This window comes from Aspergillus caelatus (genome assembly GCF_009193585.1).
Source record: "Aspergillus caelatus strain CBS 763.97 unplaced genomic scaffold BDV27scaffold_245, whole genome shotgun sequence".
Taxonomy (NCBI): Eukaryota; Fungi; Ascomycota; class Eurotiomycetes; order Eurotiales; family Aspergillaceae; genus Aspergillus; species Aspergillus caelatus.
Genome location: NW_022475508.1, coordinates 19204 through 43163, shown reverse-complemented (window position 1 = coordinate 43163; position 23960 = coordinate 19204). Strand labels below are relative to the sequence as shown.

At 46.8% G+C, this 23960-nt stretch overlaps 6 protein-coding genes across 6 annotated transcripts; 4 read left to right on the top strand and 2 right to left on the bottom strand.

The window, feature by feature from the left end:
- Positions 1–755: 755 nt before the first annotated feature.
- Positions 756–2087, top strand: BDV27DRAFT_135610 (metallophosphatase domain-containing protein). The gene has a single exon (XM_032068579.1). It carries the CDS (start codon positions 881–883, stop codon positions 1955–1957), a length of 1077 nt encoding a protein of 358 aa, XP_031922860.1. The 5' UTR covers positions 756–880; the 3' UTR covers positions 1958–2087.
- A 49-nt stretch (positions 2088–2136) lies between these two features.
- BDV27DRAFT_135609 (L-lactate dehydrogenase (cytochrome)) lies at positions 2137–4183 on the bottom strand. Its single transcript, XM_032068578.1, has 3 exons — positions 3906–4183; positions 3539–3852; positions 2137–3482 (listed from the first exon to the last, which is right to left on the bottom strand). The coding sequence occupies exons 1-3, from the start codon at positions 4012–4014 to the stop codon at positions 2403–2405; spliced, it is 1503 nt and encodes a 500-aa protein (XP_031922859.1). The 5' UTR covers positions 4015–4183; the 3' UTR covers positions 2137–2402.
- Positions 4184–9392: 5209 nt separating this feature from the next.
- BDV27DRAFT_49971 (putative MFS monosaccharide transporter) lies at positions 9393–11380 on the top strand. Its single transcript, XM_032076783.1, has 3 exons — positions 9393–9679; positions 9757–10405; positions 10465–11380. The coding sequence occupies exons 1-3, from the start codon at positions 9586–9588 to the stop codon at positions 11291–11293; spliced, it is 1572 nt and encodes a 523-aa protein (XP_031922858.1). The 5' UTR covers positions 9393–9585; the 3' UTR covers positions 11294–11380.
- A 3466-nt stretch (positions 11381–14846) lies between these two features.
- On the top strand, positions 14847–16545 carry BDV27DRAFT_135600 (Rab family GTPase). Its single transcript, XM_032068577.1, has 2 exons — positions 14847–15128; positions 15193–16545. Exons 1-2 carry the CDS (start codon positions 15083–15085, stop codon positions 16020–16022), a joined length of 876 nt encoding a protein of 291 aa, XP_031922857.1. The 5' UTR covers positions 14847–15082; the 3' UTR covers positions 16023–16545.
- Positions 16546–19046: 2501 nt separating this feature from the next.
- BDV27DRAFT_135598 (DUF3431 domain-containing protein) lies at positions 19047–20772 on the top strand. The gene is made up of 3 exons (XM_032068576.1): positions 19047–19736; positions 19784–20353; positions 20412–20772. Exons 1-3 carry the CDS (start codon positions 19426–19428, stop codon positions 20467–20469), a joined length of 939 nt encoding a protein of 312 aa, XP_031922856.1. The 5' UTR covers positions 19047–19425; the 3' UTR covers positions 20470–20772.
- A 905-nt stretch (positions 20773–21677) lies between these two features.
- On the bottom strand, positions 21678–22373 carry BDV27DRAFT_162311 (uncharacterized protein; the record flags this gene model as incomplete). Its single annotated transcript, XM_032073367.1, has 2 exons — positions 21678–22272; positions 22357–22373. 2 exons carry the CDS (start codon positions 22371–22373, stop codon positions 21678–21680), a joined length of 612 nt encoding a protein of 203 aa, XP_031922855.1.
- Positions 22374–23960: the final 1587 nt, after the last annotated feature.

Genomic DNA, 23960 nt, shown 5'->3' with positions numbered 1-23960 from the left:
TGACATGAGATCCGAATTTTCCACAACTCCAGGGCATCCCCTCGCTATCCTAACACTGCCCTAGTGGGAGATAGTGTTGCTCTTGTTAACCTTTTCCTTGACAATTTCCGGATGTAACACCGAAAAGCCAGGAACTGAGCGAAGGATATTTACTTCTGGCTCACTGTCCACAGGCTGTGCAGTCTGCTTCTGTTCGGTGCTTGACATTTTAAAGTGATGAATGGGGTAACAAGCTAAAGAACTTTAGAATGTAGACTTTAGATGACCAGTCCGCGATGAACACTCTTGCGGGGTCGTTGCCTGAGATGACAAAGCTAACCCAATCAGAATATCTCAGTATATAACTTCAAACATAGAGGAGCCTTGCTCCTTACTTTATGTAAATTAAGTTCATGATTGTAAACGGGAACACTTCTTAATATAGCCCCAGGATAGAGCACAGGTTTATTAGAGAGAGTATTATTGGTTCCTCCAGAATATATAGTAGTTGGGTTCAAGGTGATATACAAATGCCGTTTCCCCGCAGATGATATTCATGCCAATAAGCATCTGGCCATATAAGCTGTGAGCTATTAAAATTTATGAAACTAAATAGCAAAAACACTTGTATGCTCAAGAAAATACCCACATCATCAGATAAATTTTAATATCTAACCATAAAGTACTGGCATTGGTGGGGAGAATGCCAACGAAGTTGAAGTTCGGTCTCATGTATGTGACAAAGCATGTGATTGGCTGAACTATGGACAACGTCAGTGACCTCCCGCAGCATAAGTTCTCCACCTCAAGGCAGGCAGAGAACAGAAAGTCAAGGATAAAGACTACCCTCGGGTCTCCCTCGACCTACACTTTCCCTCTCCACCCTAAATCTTCCTCAACCATGACCTCCCCCTACCATCGCCGTCCTATACCAGATTACTTCCTTGCCTCTCCACTCGCCGCATTCCTCTACCCTCTCCACCACATTCTCCTCAGACTCCGCGGACCACCTCGATTACCTCCACCAGACGCCCACCCCATCCGAGTCGTCTGTATCTCCGACACCCACACCCTCGAATGGGATGATGTGCCAGACGGTGACCTTTTAATACACGCCGGCGATCTATGCAACGATGGCAGCGTGCGTGAGATCCAAGCAGCGGTAGACTGGCTCCGAGGACTACCCCATCCCCACAAGGTAGTCATCTGCGGCAATCACGACAGCTACTTCGACATACGGTCGCGACTGGAAGAAGACCGGGACAAATCCTTCGCAACGGTTTCCTCCTCCACAGCCTCGCTCCGCTCCATCGATGACCTCGAAAGTCCCCACCGCATCGACTGGGGCGACATCCATTACCTCCAACACTCCGCTGTCACCCTTTCCTTCCCTCCACCTTCATCCACCGGCTCTCGTACCCGCTCTCTCACCATCTACGGCGCCCCTCAAATCCCCGCCCTTGTTCCCTTCGGCCCCGAACATGCCTTCACCTATCCACCCCACTACGACGCCTGGTCAGGCACCGTCCCCCCAAACACCGACATTCTCATCACCCACACCCCACCACAATCCCATCTAGATCTCTCCCCCGTCTACTCCACCGGCTGCCCATTTCTCCTCACAGAAGCATGGCGTGTCCAGCCCGCCCTCCACGTATTTGGGCACATCCACGCCGCTTATGGCATGGAGCCAGTCTACTGGGATGAGGCGCAGAAAGCGTGGGAACGACTCTGTGCGTCGCGGCGACGACGGGCCCGTAACGGCCGTTTCAGCTCGCTCTTCGGCTTCCTCCGAGACCTGTTCGATATTTCCGGATGGGTTGACTCGGCCCGCGTCGTTGTGTATGGTGTTTTGGGAGTGGTGTGGGCTAAGGTTTGGGGTGGTGAAAATCGCGGCTGCGGGTGGATGGTGAATGCAGCTTGCATGTCTCGGGATTCGAAAGGGTTGTCGAATAAGCCGCAGGTTGTGGTTTTATAAGACCGACAGAGTCATGTCAGTATGGTTCTTGGGGTTTGTAAATAGTCTGGGGAGGTAATGATTGACGTGTGTATGTACATAGGTTCGTTTGGTGCGCTATGCATGGTGTTTTTGCGGCGTTACCTCTTATAATTATTCTTAATTTTTGTATGGAGATTAGTTGAAAGCAGATGATAAAAGTTGTTTAATCTTAAGATGTATTCTTTATGTTTATATTTATAACCCAGACATCATGTCTATATGTCTGGTAGTGCGTAACATCTTTTCACTAAATGTACAGGAATCACCATCATATATCGTCGGACCACGTCTGACGATGGGGTATATACAATCGGCTAAGTGGCGAATCTATCAGCCAACGACCGTCAACAACATAACCGCAAAACAAGCTTCACGTGAAGGAACATGCAAAAATAAAGGAAGCCAAGAATGAAATTTTCAACCACTACAGCTTAGCCTTCTCGCTAAACCGAGGTGCCTGGAGAGGATCATAGGCACGGAGGGTCAAGGTGTCCGAAGGAACAGAAGCATGATGACCGCTGTTCAGGCCACGGACATCGATCAGGCTGGGGTTGAGGTCTGCAATCTTGGTGGCTCCGATCAAGCGCATGTTCATTTCCATCTCGTCCTTGAGAAGCTGCATCGCGCGGTCCACACCGGCCTGGCCGTACGTGGACATGGCGTACAGGAATGGCCGTCCGATACCGACACCACGGGCGCCCAGGCACAGGGCTTTCAGAATATCTGTGGAGCGACGGACACCGCCGTCAATGAAGATCTCGATCTTGTTCTCCCAGCCGCGCTCTCGGAGGATGGGCATAACCTCTGTGAGGACCTCGACGCCAGAGGGCGCGGTGTCTAGCTGGCGACCGCCGTGGTTGGAGAGGACGACACCGTCCAGACCCATCTCGGCGGCACGGAGGACGTCTTCGACGCGCTGGACACCCTTCAGGACGATGGGCATCTTTGTGATGGACTGGAACCAGGGAATATCCTTCCAGGAAAGAGAGGGGTCGATGAACGACGAGATGGCCCTGGCGGCACCCTGGGAGCGATCAACGGCATCGCCTCCGCTGGCTTGGACGTTGGAGCCCTCGTCAGAGAATTTGGAACGCATATCCTTCTCACGGCGGCCGAGTTGAGGGGCGTCTACGGTGATGAATAGACCCTTGCAGCCGCGGGCTTCAGCATGCTGAACAATGCGCTTGGTGATTTCGCGGTCCTTGTTCACGTAAAGCTGCAGCCATTGTACCTGGTCACCCTTCTTGGCGTCCACGATCTCGTCAAAGGAGCAGGAAGCTAATGTGGGGATCATCTGGATGACATCGTGGTCGTGGGCAGCGCGAGTGAGCACCACTTCACCCTCAGGGTTACCCAGCTTTCCGAGAGCAGTGGCGGTCACGTAGAAGGGAATCGAGGTCTTCGCTCCGAGCATTGTAGTCGAGAAGTCAACATTCTCCACGTCAACGAGGATTTGAGGACGGAACCAGATCTTGTGGAAGGCAGAGTGGTTTTCACGCATAGTCTGGAGGAGTTAAATTAGCATGGTGGAATACTCTGATTCGTGCTGTTGCCACTTACAATTTCATCATCGGCACCGCTAGAGTAGTATGCCCATGCGGTCTTTTTCATCACATCCCGGGCGACTGCCTCGAAGTCCATCAGGTTGTAGCATGCTTGCAACGGGGGCATCCGCTTGATCCGCTCTTGCCGTTCTGTTTCTTCGGGGTCGGCAACCTTCTCTTCTTGTTCGACAGTGCTCATATCAACCTCTCCCAGGTGCTTAGAGCCATCGAGGTATTTGTCTAGAGTGTCCGGAGGGTGGATAGGGTCGAATTCCTCGGTCGCATCCTTGCCTGCGTACTTCAAGATGATCTTTTGGCCGCCGGGATGCTCTGTTGCCGCTGTTAGAAGACTCTCAGCCTGAAGGGACCGCAATATACTATACCTGGTAAGAACTCGGTCACATCGTACGCCTTTCCATGGACAATGACCCAGCAAGAGTCGCGGGAGTTGTGCTGGGCGACATCGGCGCCGGTGAGCTTGCCTTTGCTCATCTTGGATAGAAAATAGAAAAAGAAAAGTGGTATGAAGTGTTTCCCGAGACGAACTGATCGAAGGGCAGAAGGAAACCGGAGGTTCCAAGGAAGCTATATATGTGGGTGAGATAGTAAAAAGTCTTTGTCCCAGAAATTCAAGAGACGAGGTTACAAGTTAGGCTTAGACTGGACACATGAATGGACCTCGGGATAATGGACAGCGAATTGAAATGGGGCTCGCAGCAATCGGAGGGCACTCGTTGGTCGGATAAACGATAAAGAACGGGAGTTGATGTGCTAAACCACGAAGCCTGGGGAATCATTGCGGGGATCCGATTCGGGCGATGGGCTTCTCGGCCGACTTTGTTGCGACGGCTGCCAAGGTCCAGACTTCCAGTCGGATGGGTACGGAGTACGGAGTACCTACACTACGGTCAATTATGTATGTACCATCGCTGAACAACAGCCACCTTCCCGTGAACATTTCACGGAAACAAAGGGAGTGCCCCTGAAAACCCCTTCTAAATTCTATGGGAGCTCATTTCTTCTGATCGGATATGATTTGGTAATAAATAGCGCTGGAGATCCCCGTCAATTGATCTACGTATATTAACTCACAGTCCCCCCCCCTCCCACCCCAAGAGGTGAACCATTTCTGAAGTCGCATTGGCAGCCTCCCCCATTCTTATGGGGCTTGCTGGTTAGGGTACTTCAAAACAGACGTCGGAATATCCGATTTGCACATTGAGAATGTAGGTGGCAAACACATCAGATGAACATTTTTCTTCCCTGTTCTTACCCTTACATATGCAGTGTGGATTGCAAGTTTAATTGAAAGTACTATCGAGTTGATACAACTCCAGATATTATTGGGCCTAGACCTGCAGAAACATAAGCCGAGTCTTAAGACTCATATAACAAGCCAAGCAGGGGACACAATGTTGTGACACATGCTTTTCCAGAACGAATGGAACAAGGGCTTGTCGATAAGGATAATCATGCAAGAGACATTCTGCATGCATTTACAAATATGGAATGCTGATTGCGTCTCAGTGAAAGAAAAACACAAGATAGCAAAGGGAGAAACATTGCCGAGTTAAATGCAAACTATGCAAACTCTGCTAGGGCCCAAGTTGAAGCCAGAGTTTTCAGGCGGCAAGGCATCAAAATCCCATAGGGTCTCGAAATGCTGTGTAACTGATCTGAGAACGTAAGGCTGATGATCTCCGATCATATCTTACCAATGCGCGGTTATCTGATAGCCATATCGTTTTCCCGCAAGCTTGCAAAATGGCGCACTTGGTTGTTGGCATTGCACCCGTGTCGCTCTATAATTATTGGGTAAATGCACTAAAATGAGTAATCTGAGGAGCAAGAAAGAATTGCTTTAAAAAGCGCATGCGTGAGCACCTCTGTAATGAATAAGTCTGGTGATGAATACCTGTCATTCCAATGGTATCTTGCAATGTGATATGACCGGGAATGCGTCGTGAACAACGTCCGTCTTCAACCTAAGTGCAATTTATGTTTTTATGTTTGATGGTTTTGCAGAATGAGATATTGATTCGATCTGAGAATTTCGCGCTTCAAAAGAAGTCATGAGATGCGGACTAGCTGAGATACCCGGCTCTGCTTTTGAAATCATGAATGGCTTTTAAATGGAGACTTGATTATCATATTGAAGATAGGCAACGTAGAAGCGGGGTTGCAGTTTTCAACCTTCGAAAAAATGGTAAGATGAATCTATCTCGCCCCCCGTTATTCCACTGTGCATCATTGGCATACTCCTAGCATGGCTGATGACTTCATTGCAATCTCCTATACTCCATATGCCTTGCTTTGGGGAGTATGTGTCCAATGACAAAGTGTTAATCTGGTCTTCAGATCTCTCACGTCACAACATGAATTGATTGTACTGAAGCATCTAGACTAGTGTTAGGCTATATTAAGATATTTGTGGAATTCTTGCCCCTGAGACGCGTCCATGATTCTATTCTTTTCTCTGCCTCGTGACTATGTTTTCCGGGACCTCCGGCATACACCTATCGGCACCGGCGTGCCGAGCCTGCTGTACTTAAGCCATCGGCTTCCCGACCTATTTCCTCCTGTGTAGCCGGCCCTGGAATTTTGGTAGAACGCTGGTCTCTACACTTTACATTTTACTGGCGAACCTCTCTACATCACGGCACTTCTACATCTGATCATGTCGAAAACTCATCACATATTTCCTATTACTTAATGTTGAGTACCATGAACACTTGGCACTCAATATATACCAGCACGATGACTAACCTTCATTCTCATTCGCATATTCGTTCCACCTCATCCAACGAACCAATCGTTTTGGCATTCGGTGTGTGTCTGCAAATTTTTCTTTTCCATTTTTTTTTTTCCCACATTCATTTCTCACTATCCTGTCGGAGCTTCACCGGCTAGCCAAGACTTTTCTGCCCGGCAGGCGGGCCGGCTGCCTCAAACGGTCTGATCCCGACGCTTACTCCCAAAGCCGACCGAGAAAAATCGGCATCGGCCCGCTGTCTCTTCAACTCGGGATGGGTCTGAAGCCGGCCGAAGTTTTGCCTGAACACTGAGACAGATGCAATGTGGTGGGTTCTGGGCGTACTGTGTAAAAGAAGATGATGGACTGCATGCAGTGATGCACTGGACTACCGATGAGGAATGGTGTCAGATTTGGCCCACCTGAAGCTCAGACAGGCATCAGATTTTTCGACGCTATAGCGGCTATACACGAGCATTCAAGTCACTGATATGGGATGTGTCGACGAAACGGGCAGTAACAGCTGCGACGTCATTTTACAGACCGATCTCATGATCCTTCCGCAGGACGCGCCGCACGTGTGGTCGTCATCGACAGCTGTCAGAGCGTACAGAGTAGATACTCTATCACCATTCATTTCGTCAGATAACATCATCTTGCAGGTATGCGACCGGGGCGTGAGCCCTTTTTCGGAGAACGAGCGAGCCTCGTCTCGTGGTGGGCATGAAGTGTGAACAACCGTCCGCTCGACTATCACGACTGTTTCAGTCGATTGTGTGGGTTATGCGGAGCATTTTGTTTCGCTGTACACACGATGATTGCTCGAGAGCTATCCGCCGCATTCCGGATGTAACATGCGCCTCTGACGTAGTGAGATGAAATGTTAGTGTGGAAACGGGCCCATGCGAAACTGGATGGGGACGTGAGGGGCCATACAATTCTGACGAGTTACGGTATACCACAGGCCTGCTGGGAGCTCAGGAACGATCAGCCATCATTGGTGGTTTAACGAAGAGGACAGGCAACGAAGTTATTGTCATTGGCAGATATGATGACGATTTTCACTTGGTGCGCGTCGTTTGTGGATCTACTGAAATCCACTCGGATCTGCTCGAGCATTGGCTGCTCCCCACCTTCGCCTCCACCACCTTTGGTTTTCCACTGCTTAGGGCTTTTGCTAAGAGGGCTTGTCCAATTCTTATCCCTGCTAAGGCGACAATGTCAAGAGCTTTTATTCCTGAACCCTGCTTCTTAAATCCCTTGGCGCTTGGCAGTCTATCCGTGAGGGGCCGCCATTTACGTATGTAGTTCCTGTTCTGGTTACTGTCGTGGGATGTTGTTGTCGGCTTGACGGTTTGCTCGGGCACGGTGCCACAGGCAGAACGTGAACGTGGGATTTGGTGTATCAGTGCGGTATTAACAGAATTTTTTTTCGAAGCAAGGCAGAAGCTTATCTAAGTGAACTTATTGCTCGAGGGTTCCGCGTGGCACACGAGGAGCATTGTATGGGAGTTACTAAGCTTATGCCGTGTGATGTGTGATATGGTTGGTGCCCCCGGTTCTACACAAAATGGTGGGCGTATTAGACACGGTCTTACTGGTTACCCTCGTTCATGTTATGGACCACCCGACATCGACGATACGGTTTCAGCCGGTGTCTCCGGTGGAACAGTTGTGTCGGAGCAATTTCAGCTAAAGGTAAGGAGTTGAAGTTTCGCGGGTTCCGAAGACTGCGGCAGGCCGAGAAAAAAAATTCATTGGGTCGAAACCACGCAAGGAAAATCATCCATGCAAATCCAAAGATGAAAAACCAAAAAATTGGGGACGTGGAGACCAATCCGCATCTGAGTCTATGAGAAGTCGATAATCAAACCCACGGTGGAGGATACCCATGCGGTCATCAGGTCTGGCGTCAAATTACCGATTATCATCTCCCATCATTACTGCGATAGGCAAATGATGCGCCTACCTTAACATGTGCTAAATTCGCTAAAGCAATGGTGGTTACTCGTGTAAATTGCTTTGTCGTCTTTTTATGAATAATCTCATTTTTTGATCAATGCACGAACATAATTGGTGCCATTCAACATCTCACCTTGCAGGCTAACGCTAGGCGCGGTCGGGAAACTAATAAACGGGAACGGCTTCCCGAACATCGTCCGAGGATAGCGTTCGAGCCGTCTTTCTCGGCACGATGGTGAGAAGCTTTGGTAGACCGTGGATCCCGTTATTAGTGACGGGAATGGCGTGAAGCTATAACCCGCATTCGACTTTTGCTGATAAAAACGTAGTATGGTGTATATTTGGAGGCTTGGATAGCACTGGATTAGAGATATGGTGGATGAGCTCATCTGGTCATGCGCCTATGATTACCCCATGGGAACGGAAAACCCCTTCGCTCTAGTTTCCCCAAAGAGTTGGAGGGTGGAGATGAAAGAGGAAAGTCAACCCTGCGTCGGGGGTGCTCCATGTGACGTCCGCTGTGCCCTACTCCCCTCCCCGTACGGAGTAACGATACCCCCTATACATGGAATGAGACTTCTACGGAATTCTTCGATAAAGCGACCGAGGAATGAGACAGGCCGACCGACGCACAAGGTGGACCTGAAATACCTACCTCGGTGGAGGCAACAGTCGACAGGCTGTGCATTCAGAGGTGCAAGAAGTTGAAGAAGCCGTCGGGAACGGAAGAATGTGCCAATGATCGTGGATCGAGAAGGCTGCAGGGGACCCATAAGGAGTAGCGTGAATAATAATTTCTTTTTCAAAATTTGCTTTTTATGATTTACCCATTATTATTATTTTTTTTTTCTGGGTTGCCTTTTCCAGGGGACCCCATGAGTGATGTCACAGCTTGACTACTTTATTGGGCCCACTGAGCTGTGGAGCCCCTGGCGAACCGCGCCAAAAAAATGCTTAAACCAGCGTTATTGATGCATCCGGTCCCCTGCTCCACAAAACAAACAATGGTACGGTTAACTATGAAAAATGGTAAGTTGGTGGAGTATCATTTTGGGGGAATAACAGATGGTTGCCCAGAAGGCGTGCCTGGTCGCCACAACTGCCTGTACCTGGAGAAGTAGAAATAATCCCCCCTTTCCCCCCCAAACTTCTCCGCGTTTGATCGCTTGTCTATTACCTTCCCTGTCAATCTCCTTAGGTTCGATCCTCAGGCAAAAAGAACGGAACGAAACCGCCGGGAAAGATCGCGACCGTTCCTCGATCTCCTTTTTCTAACAACGGAGATTTGTATCGATCTGTGCACATACCTCTTGTTGGCCTATTCCTCTCTTCATACTACCTAGCCCAGCATGGCGCCTACATTTGCTGGTTTGTCGGGCAGGCCACTGTCGTTGGCCGTGTCCACCGTCGCTACGATGGGTTTCTTGCTGTTCGGATATGACCGTATGTTATTACCACCTCGTCCCTTCCCTCTAACTAGGAAAACATATAGGATATGCGGAGAGGCTAATCATTTGCAGAGGGTGTCATGTCTGGTATCATTAGTGACAAGGCGTTCAACAATGTTTTTACTGCCACCAAGGACGATGATACGATGCAAGCACTGGTAACAGCTGTTTACGAATTGGGTTGTTTGGCAGGTGCTATCTTTGCCCTGGTGTTTGGTGACCGTACTGGTCGTCGGTGGATGATCTTCTCCGGCGCTATTGTCATGATCGTTGGAGTCATCATCCAGGTTACCTCGTTTGTTGGCCACATTCCTCTGCTTCAGTTCTTCATTGGTCGTGTTATCACCGGTATCGGTAACGGCATGAACACTTCCACCATTCCCACATACCAGGCCGAATGCTCCAAGACCAGTAACCGCGGTCTCCTGATTTGTATCGAGGGTGGTGTCATTGCTATTGGTACTGCAATTGCCTATTGGATTGACTTTGGAGCCCACTATGGTCCCGATGACTTGGTGTGGCGTTTCCCCATTGCTTTCCAGATCGTCTTCGGTGTCATCATTATTGTTGGAATGTTCTTCCTTCCTGACTCCCCTCGTTATTTGATCTCTAAGGACCGCATCCAGGAGGGAGAGTACGTGCTTGCTGCCCTTGGTGGCTTTGAGATCCATGACCAGGAGACCCAGATCCAGAAGAACCTGGTCATCGATTCTATTAGAGCGTATGTTTGCTGTCTTGAAAGCTTATACTCGATATGACTGTGACTAACTTGAACAATAGTTCCGGTGCTGGAGCCACTACTCGCTACAGGGACCTTCTTACTGGCGGCCGTTCTCAGCACCTGCGTCGTATGCTTATCGGGTCTTCTTCCCAAATTTTCCAACAGCTTTCAGGTTGCAATGCTGTGATTTACTACCTTCCTGTCCTTCTGAAGCAGTCCCTGCACCAGAGCAACGATGAAGCCCTTTTGATTGGTGGTATCAATATGATTGTTTATGCCATCTTTGCCACCTTCTCGTGGTTCTTTATCGAGAAGATTGGTCGTCGCAAGCTGTTTTTGGGTGGCTCTATTATCCAGACTATTGCTATGATCATCACCTTTGCTTGTTTGATCCCTGATGACAAGCAAGTATCCAAGGGTGCTGTGTTTGGCCTGTTCTTGTACATGGCTGCTTTCGGTGCTGCTTGGCTTCCTCTTCCCTGGTTGTACCCTGCTGAGCTGTCCCCCATCAAGACTCGTGCCAAGGCCAACGCTGTTTCCACCTGCAGCAACTGGCTCTTCAACTTCACTGTTGTCATGATTACTCCCGTCATGATTGCTCACATTGGATGGGGTACTTACCTGTTCTTCGCTGCCCTGAACGCCCTGTTTATCCCTATCATTTGGCTCTTCTACCCCGAGACCGCCAACCGAAGCTTGGAGGAAATCGATATCATCTTCGCCAAGGGCTACACCGAGAACATCAGCTACGTCAAGGCCTCCAAGGACCTGCCGAAGCTTTCCGACGAGGAGATCGAGCAAAAGGCGAACGAGTATGGATTCGGCAACTCCGCCGAAGATCCTGAGAAGGCCACCGCTGCCGAATACTCCCCTTCGACCTCGGAGTAAAGGGATCGATCGATTTTATCTCAAAAACAAAAATAAAAAGACAAAAGTAAAATGGAACATAGGCGAAAATGAGAGGGACATTTCGTCTCACCAGTCGCCCTGAAGCCTATCAAAGGTCAACTTTCTTTTTCCGGGTTCTCCCTTCTATATACCATTTCCATATTGAAAGTTTTAATGCCGATGGATTCGGCGCCGCGGCTGCCCTGTGTCGGTGCGGCTGTTCAATTGATTCCCCGTTTTGTTTATTTGGCTTTCAGATATGATTACCCCTTGAGTTTTCTCCGTGGAACGGATGCTATGGATTTTTGTTTTCATTGCCAAAGAGCAAAGCATGTGTATACTCTAAGGATTGTCATAAATGACAATCACTGGCATTAGACTTGATGATCTGAATAGAATATCGAAGTCAATTTCTACATTTCTCCTATTTCTCTGGAAAGATTGTAAGAAACAAGATATCAGTAGGCTCGGATAATATCTATTTCGGAAATACGCCACTGTCACTATCAAAATGAGCGATCAAGTTACTTTTCAGGTAAATGCAAACAGAACGTTGACCACCATTCCATATAAAAAATTTTAAGCACAAGTCTCCATATAGCAATAATTGTTAGTTCTTAAACATCGATCGCTCTTGGCATGGTCTATGTTCAAGTCAAAGTTCAGTCAGTCCCCACGTTTATGTGGAGAAGCAATAAATGGTATCCCCCTGATTATCTCCTTCGATAAGACTGTGTGGGGATGATTATTGGCATTGTGGCAGAGTGCGAATGGAACTTTGGTGGGGACGAACAGAACCACTGTGGCAATGTCACCACACGTGCTGCTTCCTACTGTAGTAGTGATAGGGGGCATCAATAGTATTCAACGCTATACTATGTGTATATATTGACTATTGTATGATCTCTGGGTATAATAAATCGTACCATGAAGTGTATGCTCATAAAAGCAGAAGAGCTTCAACCAGTGACCAAATGCGCCATCACACCCTACAATACTATCAATGTACTACTCTAAAAATGATGGCAAAGTATGCCCTAACAGTTACACATACTGACATGAATTCAACAATACATTTTCTCCCTTCTTGTTTAAAGATTGCTAAATGGAACTAAGCTCCCTCTAATCGGCTAAACGTGTCATGGTGTATCAGCAAGATGATCCCTATATAGGTCAGATATTGACGGTGTTATCGAAGCCTCTTATAACAAGGTCAAGAGAAAATGCAGACAGTGAGACTTTATACCTGTAGGAAAACTCACGCTGAGTCGACCCTTATACCACTACTATTCATGCCGTGTATGGAGCTTGGTCTTTATATTTGATGAAGTATCTTGATGACTACCTAATTGCAGCTCCTATCTACCGGGTATTATTACCAAATTTCGAATGACAGTTGGACGGTTCAGGGGAGACTTGTAAGCCAATCTCTGAGTGATAAGTTACTAGACCACACCGTAAACTACATTACGGCCTTGATATTACGACAGTGGCTATTCTCTCTAATGCGATCAAGGTATTCTTAATCGGATATATAACGTTTGCAGATGCTGAGGCTCGTCTTGGAAGGACAGAGGATACTATAGCAGCTTCAGTTACGAGATTCTTGCGCTACGCCGAAAACCCAGGTGCGTTTTTGAACACATGACTATTATGCCCCAGGATAAAACCCAAGGAACTAGTAGCTCGTAATTGGTTCATTATATAGATGTAAAGAGGTCCTTCACCCACGACATCTTCCCCTGTCTGCCCTTTGAAGACGACCGGGGGTGCAGAAATGGTTCAAACAAGATTCACAGTTTCCATCCTCAGCTGAAGGACTCGAGGCAAAACTGAGTGACATATTCGGAGCTGGGTCTGGCAGAGACAGAGTAGCCGCACACGCCCTGCACAGTCACCGAGATAGCATCGTCAGATTCGCCACCAAGATTCTCTCGCGTATAGTCATCGCAGGTGCTGAGTAGCTTGCTGTAACCTTTTCAAAGACCCTGGTAAAATCTAGATCAACAGAGTATTTTCGGTCACAGGTAGCCAAGATGGATATTGAATGCTTAATGTTGACTGATATATGAATGAAGTGGAAGAGGCAGTTGAGGGAAGACAAAAGGGGAAGTGGGCTCAATCATATATCTTCAACCGAACACTAGCGCAGCTGTTTTTATAACACTGTCTCCGTATCCCAAACTATAATCACGTCCACACATGACAGCTGCCATGTATTGGTGCCACATGGGTGATTTTGACCACGCGTTACCACACATCAAAGGTCAATGATATATAGACTACCTTCCCATATCTTGACGAAAAGATATATAGTTAACTACAATACCAGCGCCATTTTCTAATACTCTTTAATTATTTTCTGAGTCAAGTCACCACTAGACCATGAATAGTTCAAGCCCTAGGCTATGTCAGAGAATATACCATAGCCTAGCTGCCTGTGGACTTGGAAAAATAGCAGCCTGAGGGTAAGTGTATATCTTCTTGCCTTTTAAATGTGATCGGGGGAAGCCGGATCCTCGACAATGATATCTCATCTTCCTTGGGGAGTTGAGACGATGGGAGAAAAGCACATATGTTATATAGATTATATTATAGCTTTTCAGCTGCGCGCCCCTTGTCGATTTCCTATGAATATTATATTGTTCATCTTTCAATACAAGTGCTTCGAAGTGTGTAGGGCCCGATGCACCGTTGCTGTTTCCTGATTAGACTTCATCCGCAAAACCAGCAGCCAAACCACTATAGGTATGTACTTCCAGACAAGATATCTGCCTGGACCACTCACTCCTGGGTTACAGTATGAAAGTCGACAATCCGGATGGAATTTCGTAGACTATATAATCCTCCGAATGTATCCGTCAACTAGCCTGATTAAACCTAGGGCAGATTTAAATTTGAGAGTGGTGCCCGGATGATGTCATCGGGGGTATATATTCTATTAAAAGGTCGCGGTGAGGATGAAAACCATTCAATTTCCAAATGATAATGATATATTCTCGAGACAAAGTTTCTATATGTAGAGAAAACTTGTTTGAAGGCCTGATTAGTGTTTTGGTTATGTTGTTATTATTCGTTTTAGAGCCAAGAATGTAAGGGATTTGTTCCCTTGTCTGAGCGCAATGACGATTGTTGATCGGTAATTACCAGCATTTCGCATGGTTTTCAATTGTTTACGCTGAAAGAAAAAGAAAACCAACACAAAGTCAGGTGAGAAAAGTACAGCGAATGACAGGCAGAAGGACAATCGACTTGAGTGTTCAAGAGAAGAAATAAATCCGGAAACAATGAAGATGGGGTTTGACACCTGACCAGATCTTGATTTCTGTGAGGGTCAGCTGATTGACTTCGCCCTGTCACGTCTTGTACGTACGTTTCGTCGAGGATCGCGATGATTGGTATTCTAATTAAAATTGTCCTCGTAAATTTCTCTTGAGCCTCGTCTCCGCCATCAACCACTGAAATATCTTCTCGTTCCTTCTCTCCTTTCCTTCACATATTTTGGCTGTGAGAAAAGAATTCTCCATCTCCGCTGTTGTCCGGATTTGTCTGATTAATACCCATTGTGTCTCTCCTATCGGGAGATTATCTTTCCTTTCTTCTCTCCTTTTTTATTTTATTTTATTTTATTTATTTTTTTTTTACGACCGGGATCTGGCGTGCATGTCGTTGCATACGAGTAGTTTTCACTGCTGGTTTGCTTTTATCTCTTCCTACGGTTACTATTAATATTTGCTGGAATATGCAAATTCAGTTCTCCAGCGGCCCCGCCTTTGCGTCTACCCCGCCATGAGTTCATCCCTCGAGGCCAAGATCGTCATCTTGGGCTCACAAGGTACGGACACCGATTTCCCCCGTCTCTCCCTCTTTTTCCACTAATGACTAACGACTTGTTCCAGGCGTTGGCAAAACGTCTTTGGTCCAACGCTATGTGAAGAACGCTTTCAACCCTGTGGGAACCGCGTCCACTGTTGGTGCATCCTTCGTCACCAAGCGTGTCCTCGATAGTTCCTCGGATACCATTGTCCGTCTGCAAATATGGGACACGGCTGGACAAGAGCGGTTTCGCAGTATCTCGAAGTTGTACTACCGTGGCGCTAACGCCTGCCTCCTGTGTTACGACATTACGGACAAACAAAGCTTCCTGGAAATGACGGGGTGGTTATTGGAATTGAAGAAGAACTTGAGCGATGAGGATCCTGTTGTAATCCATGTCGTCGGAACGAAATCGGACATCGTAGCGCTGGATCCATTGCGCCGTCAAGTCCCCTTTGAACGCACCATCGCCTACGTCGCCGAGCAGCTCTATCCGTCTCAGGCGTCCACTCCCCCACCCACGGCTGGCGTCAGCCATTCGTCTAGCACCACGCTCCAGGGTCTCGACAGCAAGCGCAGTAGCGGATTTTGGGGACAGGATATCGGATGGGACTGCTGTCATGAAATCAGCGCCAAGGACGGAGAGGGCATCGAGGAGGTTTTCCAGGTCATCACGCGCAAGCTGGTGGAGCAGCGCAATAAACAACTTGGCATTACCTCATCTCAGGGATCTACATCAGGTATGGACGGCGTTACATCGCCGGTGGGACCGAGGAGTCTCGAAGGAAACGGTAGTTTCCGGCTGGGACATGGTGACAATCGTCGAAGCTGGCTTGGATTCCCCCCGAGTAGTGTCGGAGACGAGCTCGATGAAAGGATTGAAATTACTAAGAAGAAGGGAAAATGTTGCTGAGCTCTTTTCGGCGGCGCCCCCAGTCCGACACTCACTTTTGCTGAAATCAACGGCCCTCGGCATTCGCTCGGCTGTTCCTGTCACTCTCACCCCGATACTGGCGAATCTACTTCTCAATTCCCGTATTGCTCTGCTTTGCAACACCCAACTTACACTCGAGTTAGGACAATATGACCTGACCGACGTGTTTTTTATCGACAATGTCTCGATATTCACATTTTTCTCTGATACCTCTCACAACCGCATTGGATTGGTCTGGCGTTCTCTTGTTGTTGACCAAGCTGCATATTGCATATTGCATGTATACTTTCCCTTTAGGAATTTTCGTTTTGTTTATCTTCTCTGTTGTTATTTTGTGAGGAGAGTTGATATCTTTCTGTGAGCTGATGTTGCTGTACGAGGCAAGATGATTTATGTGTGCAAGCTCAAGGCGCAGGCGCCTGGGTATGTTTAAAGCATGATTTGGATGTTCATATTGTGGTTTCCAAGGATGAAAATTGAATATGGCATGAAATCTACTTGACTATAAGCATGTTGACACCCCCGTATGCTACATAATCCTTACCTAGCCTCTCTGAGCTCTGTAAAGTATAAATTCGAGGCCTCCCCACCAAGGAAAATTCCCTCCTGGATAAATTCAGAGCAACCCGATTGGACTGTTGATATAGCCAGCAGGAACTCCTAGTCTGATACTAAACCCACCCGCCACTCCCTGTCATTCAACTAAGCAGTACTGCTTCTGCAGCTGGTCTAGTTAACGGTGATATCATAATGCAGCAGAATGCTAATGGTGTGTCTATTTGTATGTACGGAGTACGAAGATATAACTACCAACATGGGCCTGTCACCAAATAATGGTTCTAAGGTCCATATTCACATGTTTATTTCCCGACTGGTTGCTTTAATTCGAGGCATTATGTATTGGCTGTCAATGTGTATTCAACATTATAATTACTTAGTGTCTATTTGGGTTTAGTTTTTTTTTATAAGAAAGTTGGCCCTTAAGTAGAGTATGAAGTGTGGTTTGACCATCCGAGCTAGAGATGTGTTGCGGTTGATTAATTTTCGGGTTATTTTGCAAAAAGATGCTTTACATCGTTATGTGATTACAATGCAGTTACATAGATACTGCTTATTGAGTTAGGTTTGACGAGACTCGAAAGTGCTATAGATTCAAGTTAGCCCCAGGTTAAGTCAGAATGGTAGCGGTTGCTGTTGACATACGGCTTCTATTTTATTTTTCTATTTACTTAAAAGGAAATGAAGAAAGTAAGTAAGCGCCACCGGCATTCCTCCGCGGTTCGCCGTTATCGAGATAAAAAGTATAATATAGAGTTCTCTATTGACCTGTTGAAAAGTTGTCCCCTTACGTCTCCCTGCTTGATCTATCCGCTTTTAATATCGAGCACGCTGGGTGATACTTTTCGGTAGGTTTGTAGGTAATAATACAATGGGGTTGGAGAGAGTTCTCTATTTTCCTATTTTTTATTTCATTTTATTTTTCTTTACGTGATTGTGAATGTATCGTAAGTGATAGGTGTGTGGCTGGTCGGACCAAGAAGGGGAGCCATATACTCCGCAGATGCAAGTAAACAATCCAGGGGAAACCCGATATACAACCGAGCCTCACAGCGAGCCGGAAAAAATAAATTAAGAAAGCGGGCAAGGGAAACCGACGTTTCAGCCCCGCATTTTCAGGTAAATGCTCCGTGGGTAACTCGATATCCGCTACAATAGAAACAAAAATTCATGTCTAAACTGCACGTCCCGGCGTCGTCGTCATCTTCAGGCGGGACAAGATTTCGCCGAGAATTGTTTACTTCATTCAGACAAGGAGGATATTCCGAAGTGGTTAGTTTCAACCTCGACCCTGGATGTAAAAGGGACTTCATCTGTCGATCACCGGGTCATGGAGACACAACCCTAGACCCTTAGTCCCTTAGGGGGTTCTCTCGGACATTTATGAGCTCGACGATCGGCCCGGGAGTTCCGCGATGAAGGTACCGCATTCTGAGTGGACGGTTTGTGTATTTCCGTCGTGTGCGACTTCCATCTAGGTTAATATAGGGTGTGGTTATTGAAGTATATTCGAATCTTGAACCGCGAGATGGAAAAATGAAAGAATAAAATGATGGCGCTACGGGAGCCACTGTCACGGACCACCGACCAGTCAGACTAAACAGCTGGGTGGGCCGTTAGAGATTAGACTCCATCGACTGTGGATCGTAACCATGTTAGATTATCGTAAGACGGGATCTTCGGTTTTTGTTGACCGAAGGAGAAAGACCAGACTCGGGGTACCCCTGTATTGAGTTCTGAAGAGGGTACATCGTATCTGCGCAGATGATATATAGAGGGAGAGCGACAAGATGTGTGACACCCGGAGGCCGACGGAGTTGTATTTGGCCGACGTTGACGATCAAGCCTTTTGGCTACGAAGCGAGGTGGGTGGATTATGCGTCGGTAGTTGGGGGATGGTTATTTTAGTCCACTACTGCTACGTACTACTAGCCATCGTTGGTTGGCAGGCAGGCTGACTAACCCCCTAATTATGAGGATTGAATAACAAGTCAATGTGTCTCGATGTGTTTAAGGAGATCTAATCAACCAATGTCAGGGAAATCAAGATTAAATGAGGTTCCATCAAGAAGACTCGGCTTTTGTTAGAACAATTGCAGTGGTTGATTCAATCCTTCGTCATCTCAGTCAATCTACTAGGAACATGGAACTCGTTTCAAGCGTACGCAAGAGAGGCATCGAATGGCCCCTGCAGATCAGTTGTGTCTCGCCCCTTCCATTCCCACCAATCCGCGTGTCAACGCCTCCAGTGATAAGCATTTTTTTCTCTGTTCGCACTGCTCAGGGAGGCCATCGTGGCCATTCCTATGGTTCACATTTTTCTGCCTCGTTTTTTTTTTTTTTTTCATATTGTATGTCATGGTATCTTACTATCCTATGATTCCTATCGTACCTTTTTCTTTTTCTTTTTTTTTTTTTTTTTTTCTATTTTCTATTTTGTATTTTCTTTTCCTTCTCTTCTTTTCTTTTTCTTTTTTTCCCTCTTGTCCTCTCTTCCTCTTTTCTTCCCGTTTCTTGTATCGAGTTTCTGACGCATTCTTTATCTATCCTATGGCCTCATAATCGCCATTGTCTTCCTTTTCCTTCGAATCCCTTCATTTTTGGCTTAGAATCCGGGGACTCTTTAATATCCTTTCATTCCCCCTCTCTTTGCACGACCTACGTTCGTCACCGGTGTTTGACTTAATTTTTCATGTAACACGCCGCTTAACAGCTCCTCCCTTTAATTACCACCGACATCGCCGGATTTCCTTCCCCCCTTTGATCCCTCGGGAATCTGCATACATACATATTATTCAACTGGGTCGACAACTAATGTTATGAAATGAGACTATCCATCCGTGTTGGTACGGCCGCACTCCTGATCCTCGCCATCTTCCTGATCAAGCGCCATCTCGACACCGTTCAGGATGATTCGCGCGTGCCGCTATCGTCCTTCTGGCGCTTCGGAGGTAGTTCCGCGGGTTCCGACAGCGGCAATCAGGGTGTCCCGGGAGACAAAGCAGTTATGGAATCGGATGTGATCTCCCCTCAGAATTACGAGACCACCCCGATCATCGTCCCCAACGACCGAGCGCTTGTGATGGCCAAGATGTCTTGGGAGGATACGTCATGGGTCGCTAATGATTTAAATGAGTGAGTCGTCTCGTCGCATTTGTGGAAGCGGTTTTCTGACATGTCAGATGGCGGAATGTGATCTACACGGTTGATGATTTGAGCGCTACGCGGCATACCCCGATCAATAAGGGACGCGAAAGCCTGGCGTACCTCCAGTACATCATCGAACATTACCACGACCTCCCGTCGCTCATCGTGTTCATCCACAGCCACAAAGACGGCTGGCCGGCTTCTTGGCACACCGATAACATGGAGTACAGCAACGTCGTGGCAATCCGCAACCTTCAAGCCGACTTTATTCAGCAAAGTGGCTACGCCAATCTCCGATGCCAGGAAACACCTGGCTGCCCTGAAGAGCTCAGACCCTTACGGAACCCTCCGCGCCCCGGACAAACGACTGAGGCGGTCTACGCGCAGGCCTGGAAAGAGCTGTTCAACAACACCGAAGTTCCCGAAGTCATTGGTGCACCGTGCTGCTCGCAATTCGCGGTATCACGCGACCAGGTCTTGAAGCGTTCTTTCGAAGAATATATGCAGTATTATAATTGGGTTTTGACCAATGACTTGCCGGACGATGTCACCTCGCGAGTGATGGAGTATTCGTGGCATATCATTTTCGGGAAGGATCCGGTGTAGTAAGTATATGGAAATCGTTGTGGTGGTAACATTAGGCTAACTCATCACTTTCTTCAGCTGCCCCGATTCACTGCAGTGTTATGCGGATGTCTATGGAAATCCGTACTTCTGGTAGTTTTTGTATATAAAATACCCCTTTCTGGTTTCGTTGTTTGTAGCTCGTCACGATATATGCCGCAAATTTTGTCTTTATCTGGATGTCGACTGTATATGCTGAAAGCTTCTTGTTAAAAATTATTCACATGGAGGCGTGTGCTGCATCTTTTCGGCTGGAATTTATACTAACACGATTGCATGCTAAGCATTTTTTGGATGGAACTAGCAGCTTGGCGCTGGATTTACGCATAAAGTTGCTACTAGTAGTTCCCAATTGATCAGCGTCCTGCTTGATATGAAATTGATATGTATGATTGCGTGATTACTTGGCAGACAGCATCCATTTTTAGTGTGCATAAACTGCCGCTGCCGTGGATTTAGTAGCTTATATGGAAGCCTAGAGTGGCGCGTCCTATAAATGTTAACACTATCGGGAAAAAAAAAAAAAAAAAAAGAACAAGATGAAAGTGATCTCAACAAAGAAAAGCCGACGAATGGGGTCGCTTGAAATCTCGATCGATATCAAGTGGGTAACGCCCCACGCCGAGGCTTCCACGTTGTCTTTGAACTTTCAACGCAAAGGACAAAAGAATGCGGCTCCTTTGTGGACATTACCTCCCATGTTCATTACACGCCCACGAATCCGTCATATTTACCGGAATGCAATGAAGGAAAGTGATCGACAGACTCTGATATTCGCATCATTAGCCTATCGCACGATGTATGGGTAGCTTTTGTGCACGGAAGGCACTAATTTAGGGTGTTGGTGAAAGTATAATGAATGTCTCACTTGTACTCCATAATGGAGGGGCCAGTTCTTGCCGTTACATTGTGTTCCATTCTTCAATTTTCATTTTAAATTGCAGCTGGTGTATCTCTACATTGGGTGGCGGGAAGTATGTCCATTGGGATAGAAGCTTATATGGGGAAGAAGTACTTATAAATGATGGGGATCTTTGTGTCTATCTGGTACTTCAAGTATTTATATTGAAATGATTTGATTTCTAGGCATGTTTTCATCTAGATCGTGATTAATCAATTCCATTATCATGGGTTGTTTATGGTCGAAGAAACGTTGATTCAAAAAAATGAAAACAATAACAATAACAATAAGATAAATTAAATTCTTGTGCAAATCTCAGCAGTCCGAATGAAACTCAACACCACAAAGGTGTATAGCCCCATCATCTCCACCGCATTACCCTCGAACAGGAAGCTTATTCTAAACTAAGAACCCAGAATGTCTGACTGGCACCACAAAGTATAACCCAGGTGTACATCCACCTGGAAGAGCTGCCTTATATCGGAGACAGCACGCCTCATCAATTCTTTAACTTCCTTAACCACCCATCGTACCCCCTCTTTAAACTTCAACCATCCCTGTCGAATCTTTTCAAAGATACAGCGGAAACAGTCAGTGATAGCTTTGAACGCGGTATGAAAAGTCTCCTTGGCACAATGTATCAATGACCTCCCATTTTCCTCTCCTGCATGTCTTTTCGAGACGCTCCTCACCAACAGCCTCTCTTGCTCTTCTCCCACATCTCTCCTAGCGGCTTTCCTCGTGAAAGCCTTCAGCCATTCGGTGGTTTCTCCTATATGTCTATCGATATCCTCTTTTGCTTCTTGACTTATTCTGTCTATTTCGTTATTGATCTCCTCGTCCGATAAAAAGGACATCTCCTGCTCGGCTTTCCACTGGAAGTCTTCTGCCACAGCACTAGCATACTGGGCGGTGTGTTCTGCCTGTATGCGGAGGCGCTCCTTCGCTTCATCGAGGGTTTGAGGGTAGTCTAAGGGGTCATAATAATCGGAGTGGATACTATATAGGCGCTGGTATTAGTACCTTCGTGTATATACCACGTCAGAGCCTCCCGTTAGGCTGGCAATGAAAGACTTTGCATACCGATGCCGCAGCTGCATACTTATGAAAGCGTTGTTTTGTGATTCGGTTTGATGAAAGTCGCTTGTTCGATTACTCGGACACTTTATGTATCGAGCAGCTTGGAAGATTATGAATAGCGATAGAAACTACCTGGTTGACGACAACGGTTTCTTACGAACCTAGCGATTCATAGACGGCCATACTTCCCGTGGATATGATATAAGCTACCACTGTTCAAGTATAACTGCTGGGTAATATCGCCGCATCAGTAAGCGCTTTCCGGTATGGCAAACCGTGTGGTTACCGTACGCCACCATTTCGTTGTTCCAATCAATTCCTTCATTTATGAGATCCTTTGTGTTAGGCTCATATCGCCATGCTAGTATTAGCGGCGCCCTCGGTGTTCCTTCGGCTCATCTTTCGGTTGTCCGCTAGACAGAGTCCGATATTATATGGGACCCTGTCGATCGGTTTATTATGATTCGCTTATTGGGTTTTTTCCAGCATCTCTGTCATACAAGCACTCTGAAAGTGAACAATTGTCTCATATCCTTGATCTTGTACATAACCACGAATTGGACTAGTGTATGTATTTACTCAAGAACACACCTACAGTTGAGTATGCTTAGCAACCTTGGTTACAACTGTAAGGAAAAGCTATACTTTGGACGGACATTGTTGTCGGACTCTAGTTCCTTTTGTTTACTCATTCATGATCAGGTGAGGGCCGATAGGAAATCATTTCCGAAACTTCGAATAGTAATTGAGTATAGCTAGATGGAAAGTGTAAATTTTGAATCGTAAAGGTCTAGATTGGTCTTTGGTCGTGATGTGTCTGGATTGATGCTCGTAGCGTGTGCTTGTTCTTTAAACACTCTTGGGACATTGGGGGCCATATTGATACAATGATGAGATATTGCCCTGGTGATGGTTTGAATGTATCGTCTTGGTTCAAAGCTTGGCTTATGCGAGATTGCGTTCCCTCACTGGATATACAAGATCCAGGAAGCTTTCCATTGAGACCACTGCCTGCTGAGAGAGAAATTGTTTAGCCTACTTGAATTTAGCGGGAAACAACGAAGAGGTTGACATAGGGTTTACATTGGTACTTACACTGCTACTCACCAAAGGGAGGATTCCCTCAACGTCTCCACCCATACCGCTGGACTATATTTACGCATTGGTGGTCTTCCATCAGCTAAGCAACTACACGTGGGCACTACCCCAGAGTTCATATTAGATACCCATGTCAAAATCTTAGCGAAGGTTCTCTTGTTGAAGGCACCGGGGCGATCGAGAAGGAACGTTTCGCCATACATCGCACACAACCACCAGCGCGGCTGTCTTTTCGCTGGAGGCCTATTTGATCCAAGAGCTCTTCTTTATCTGTCCTAGCCCGCCTAGAGAAAAGTGCTTAGCGACCCTACTGGTGAGTCAAGAATTCTATGGCGTCAGTTCTATGATTGAATTGGTAGAATTTGATTCATTCGATGCACGCACATTTTGCCATGTCCTTCCAGGCGACTAGCGCCCTCGTCCATTCGTGTAGTATTGAACGTACTCTGAATGTCATCTATATCGATACCTGACTTCCTTCGATACGATAGAGCGAGCAATATGAATCA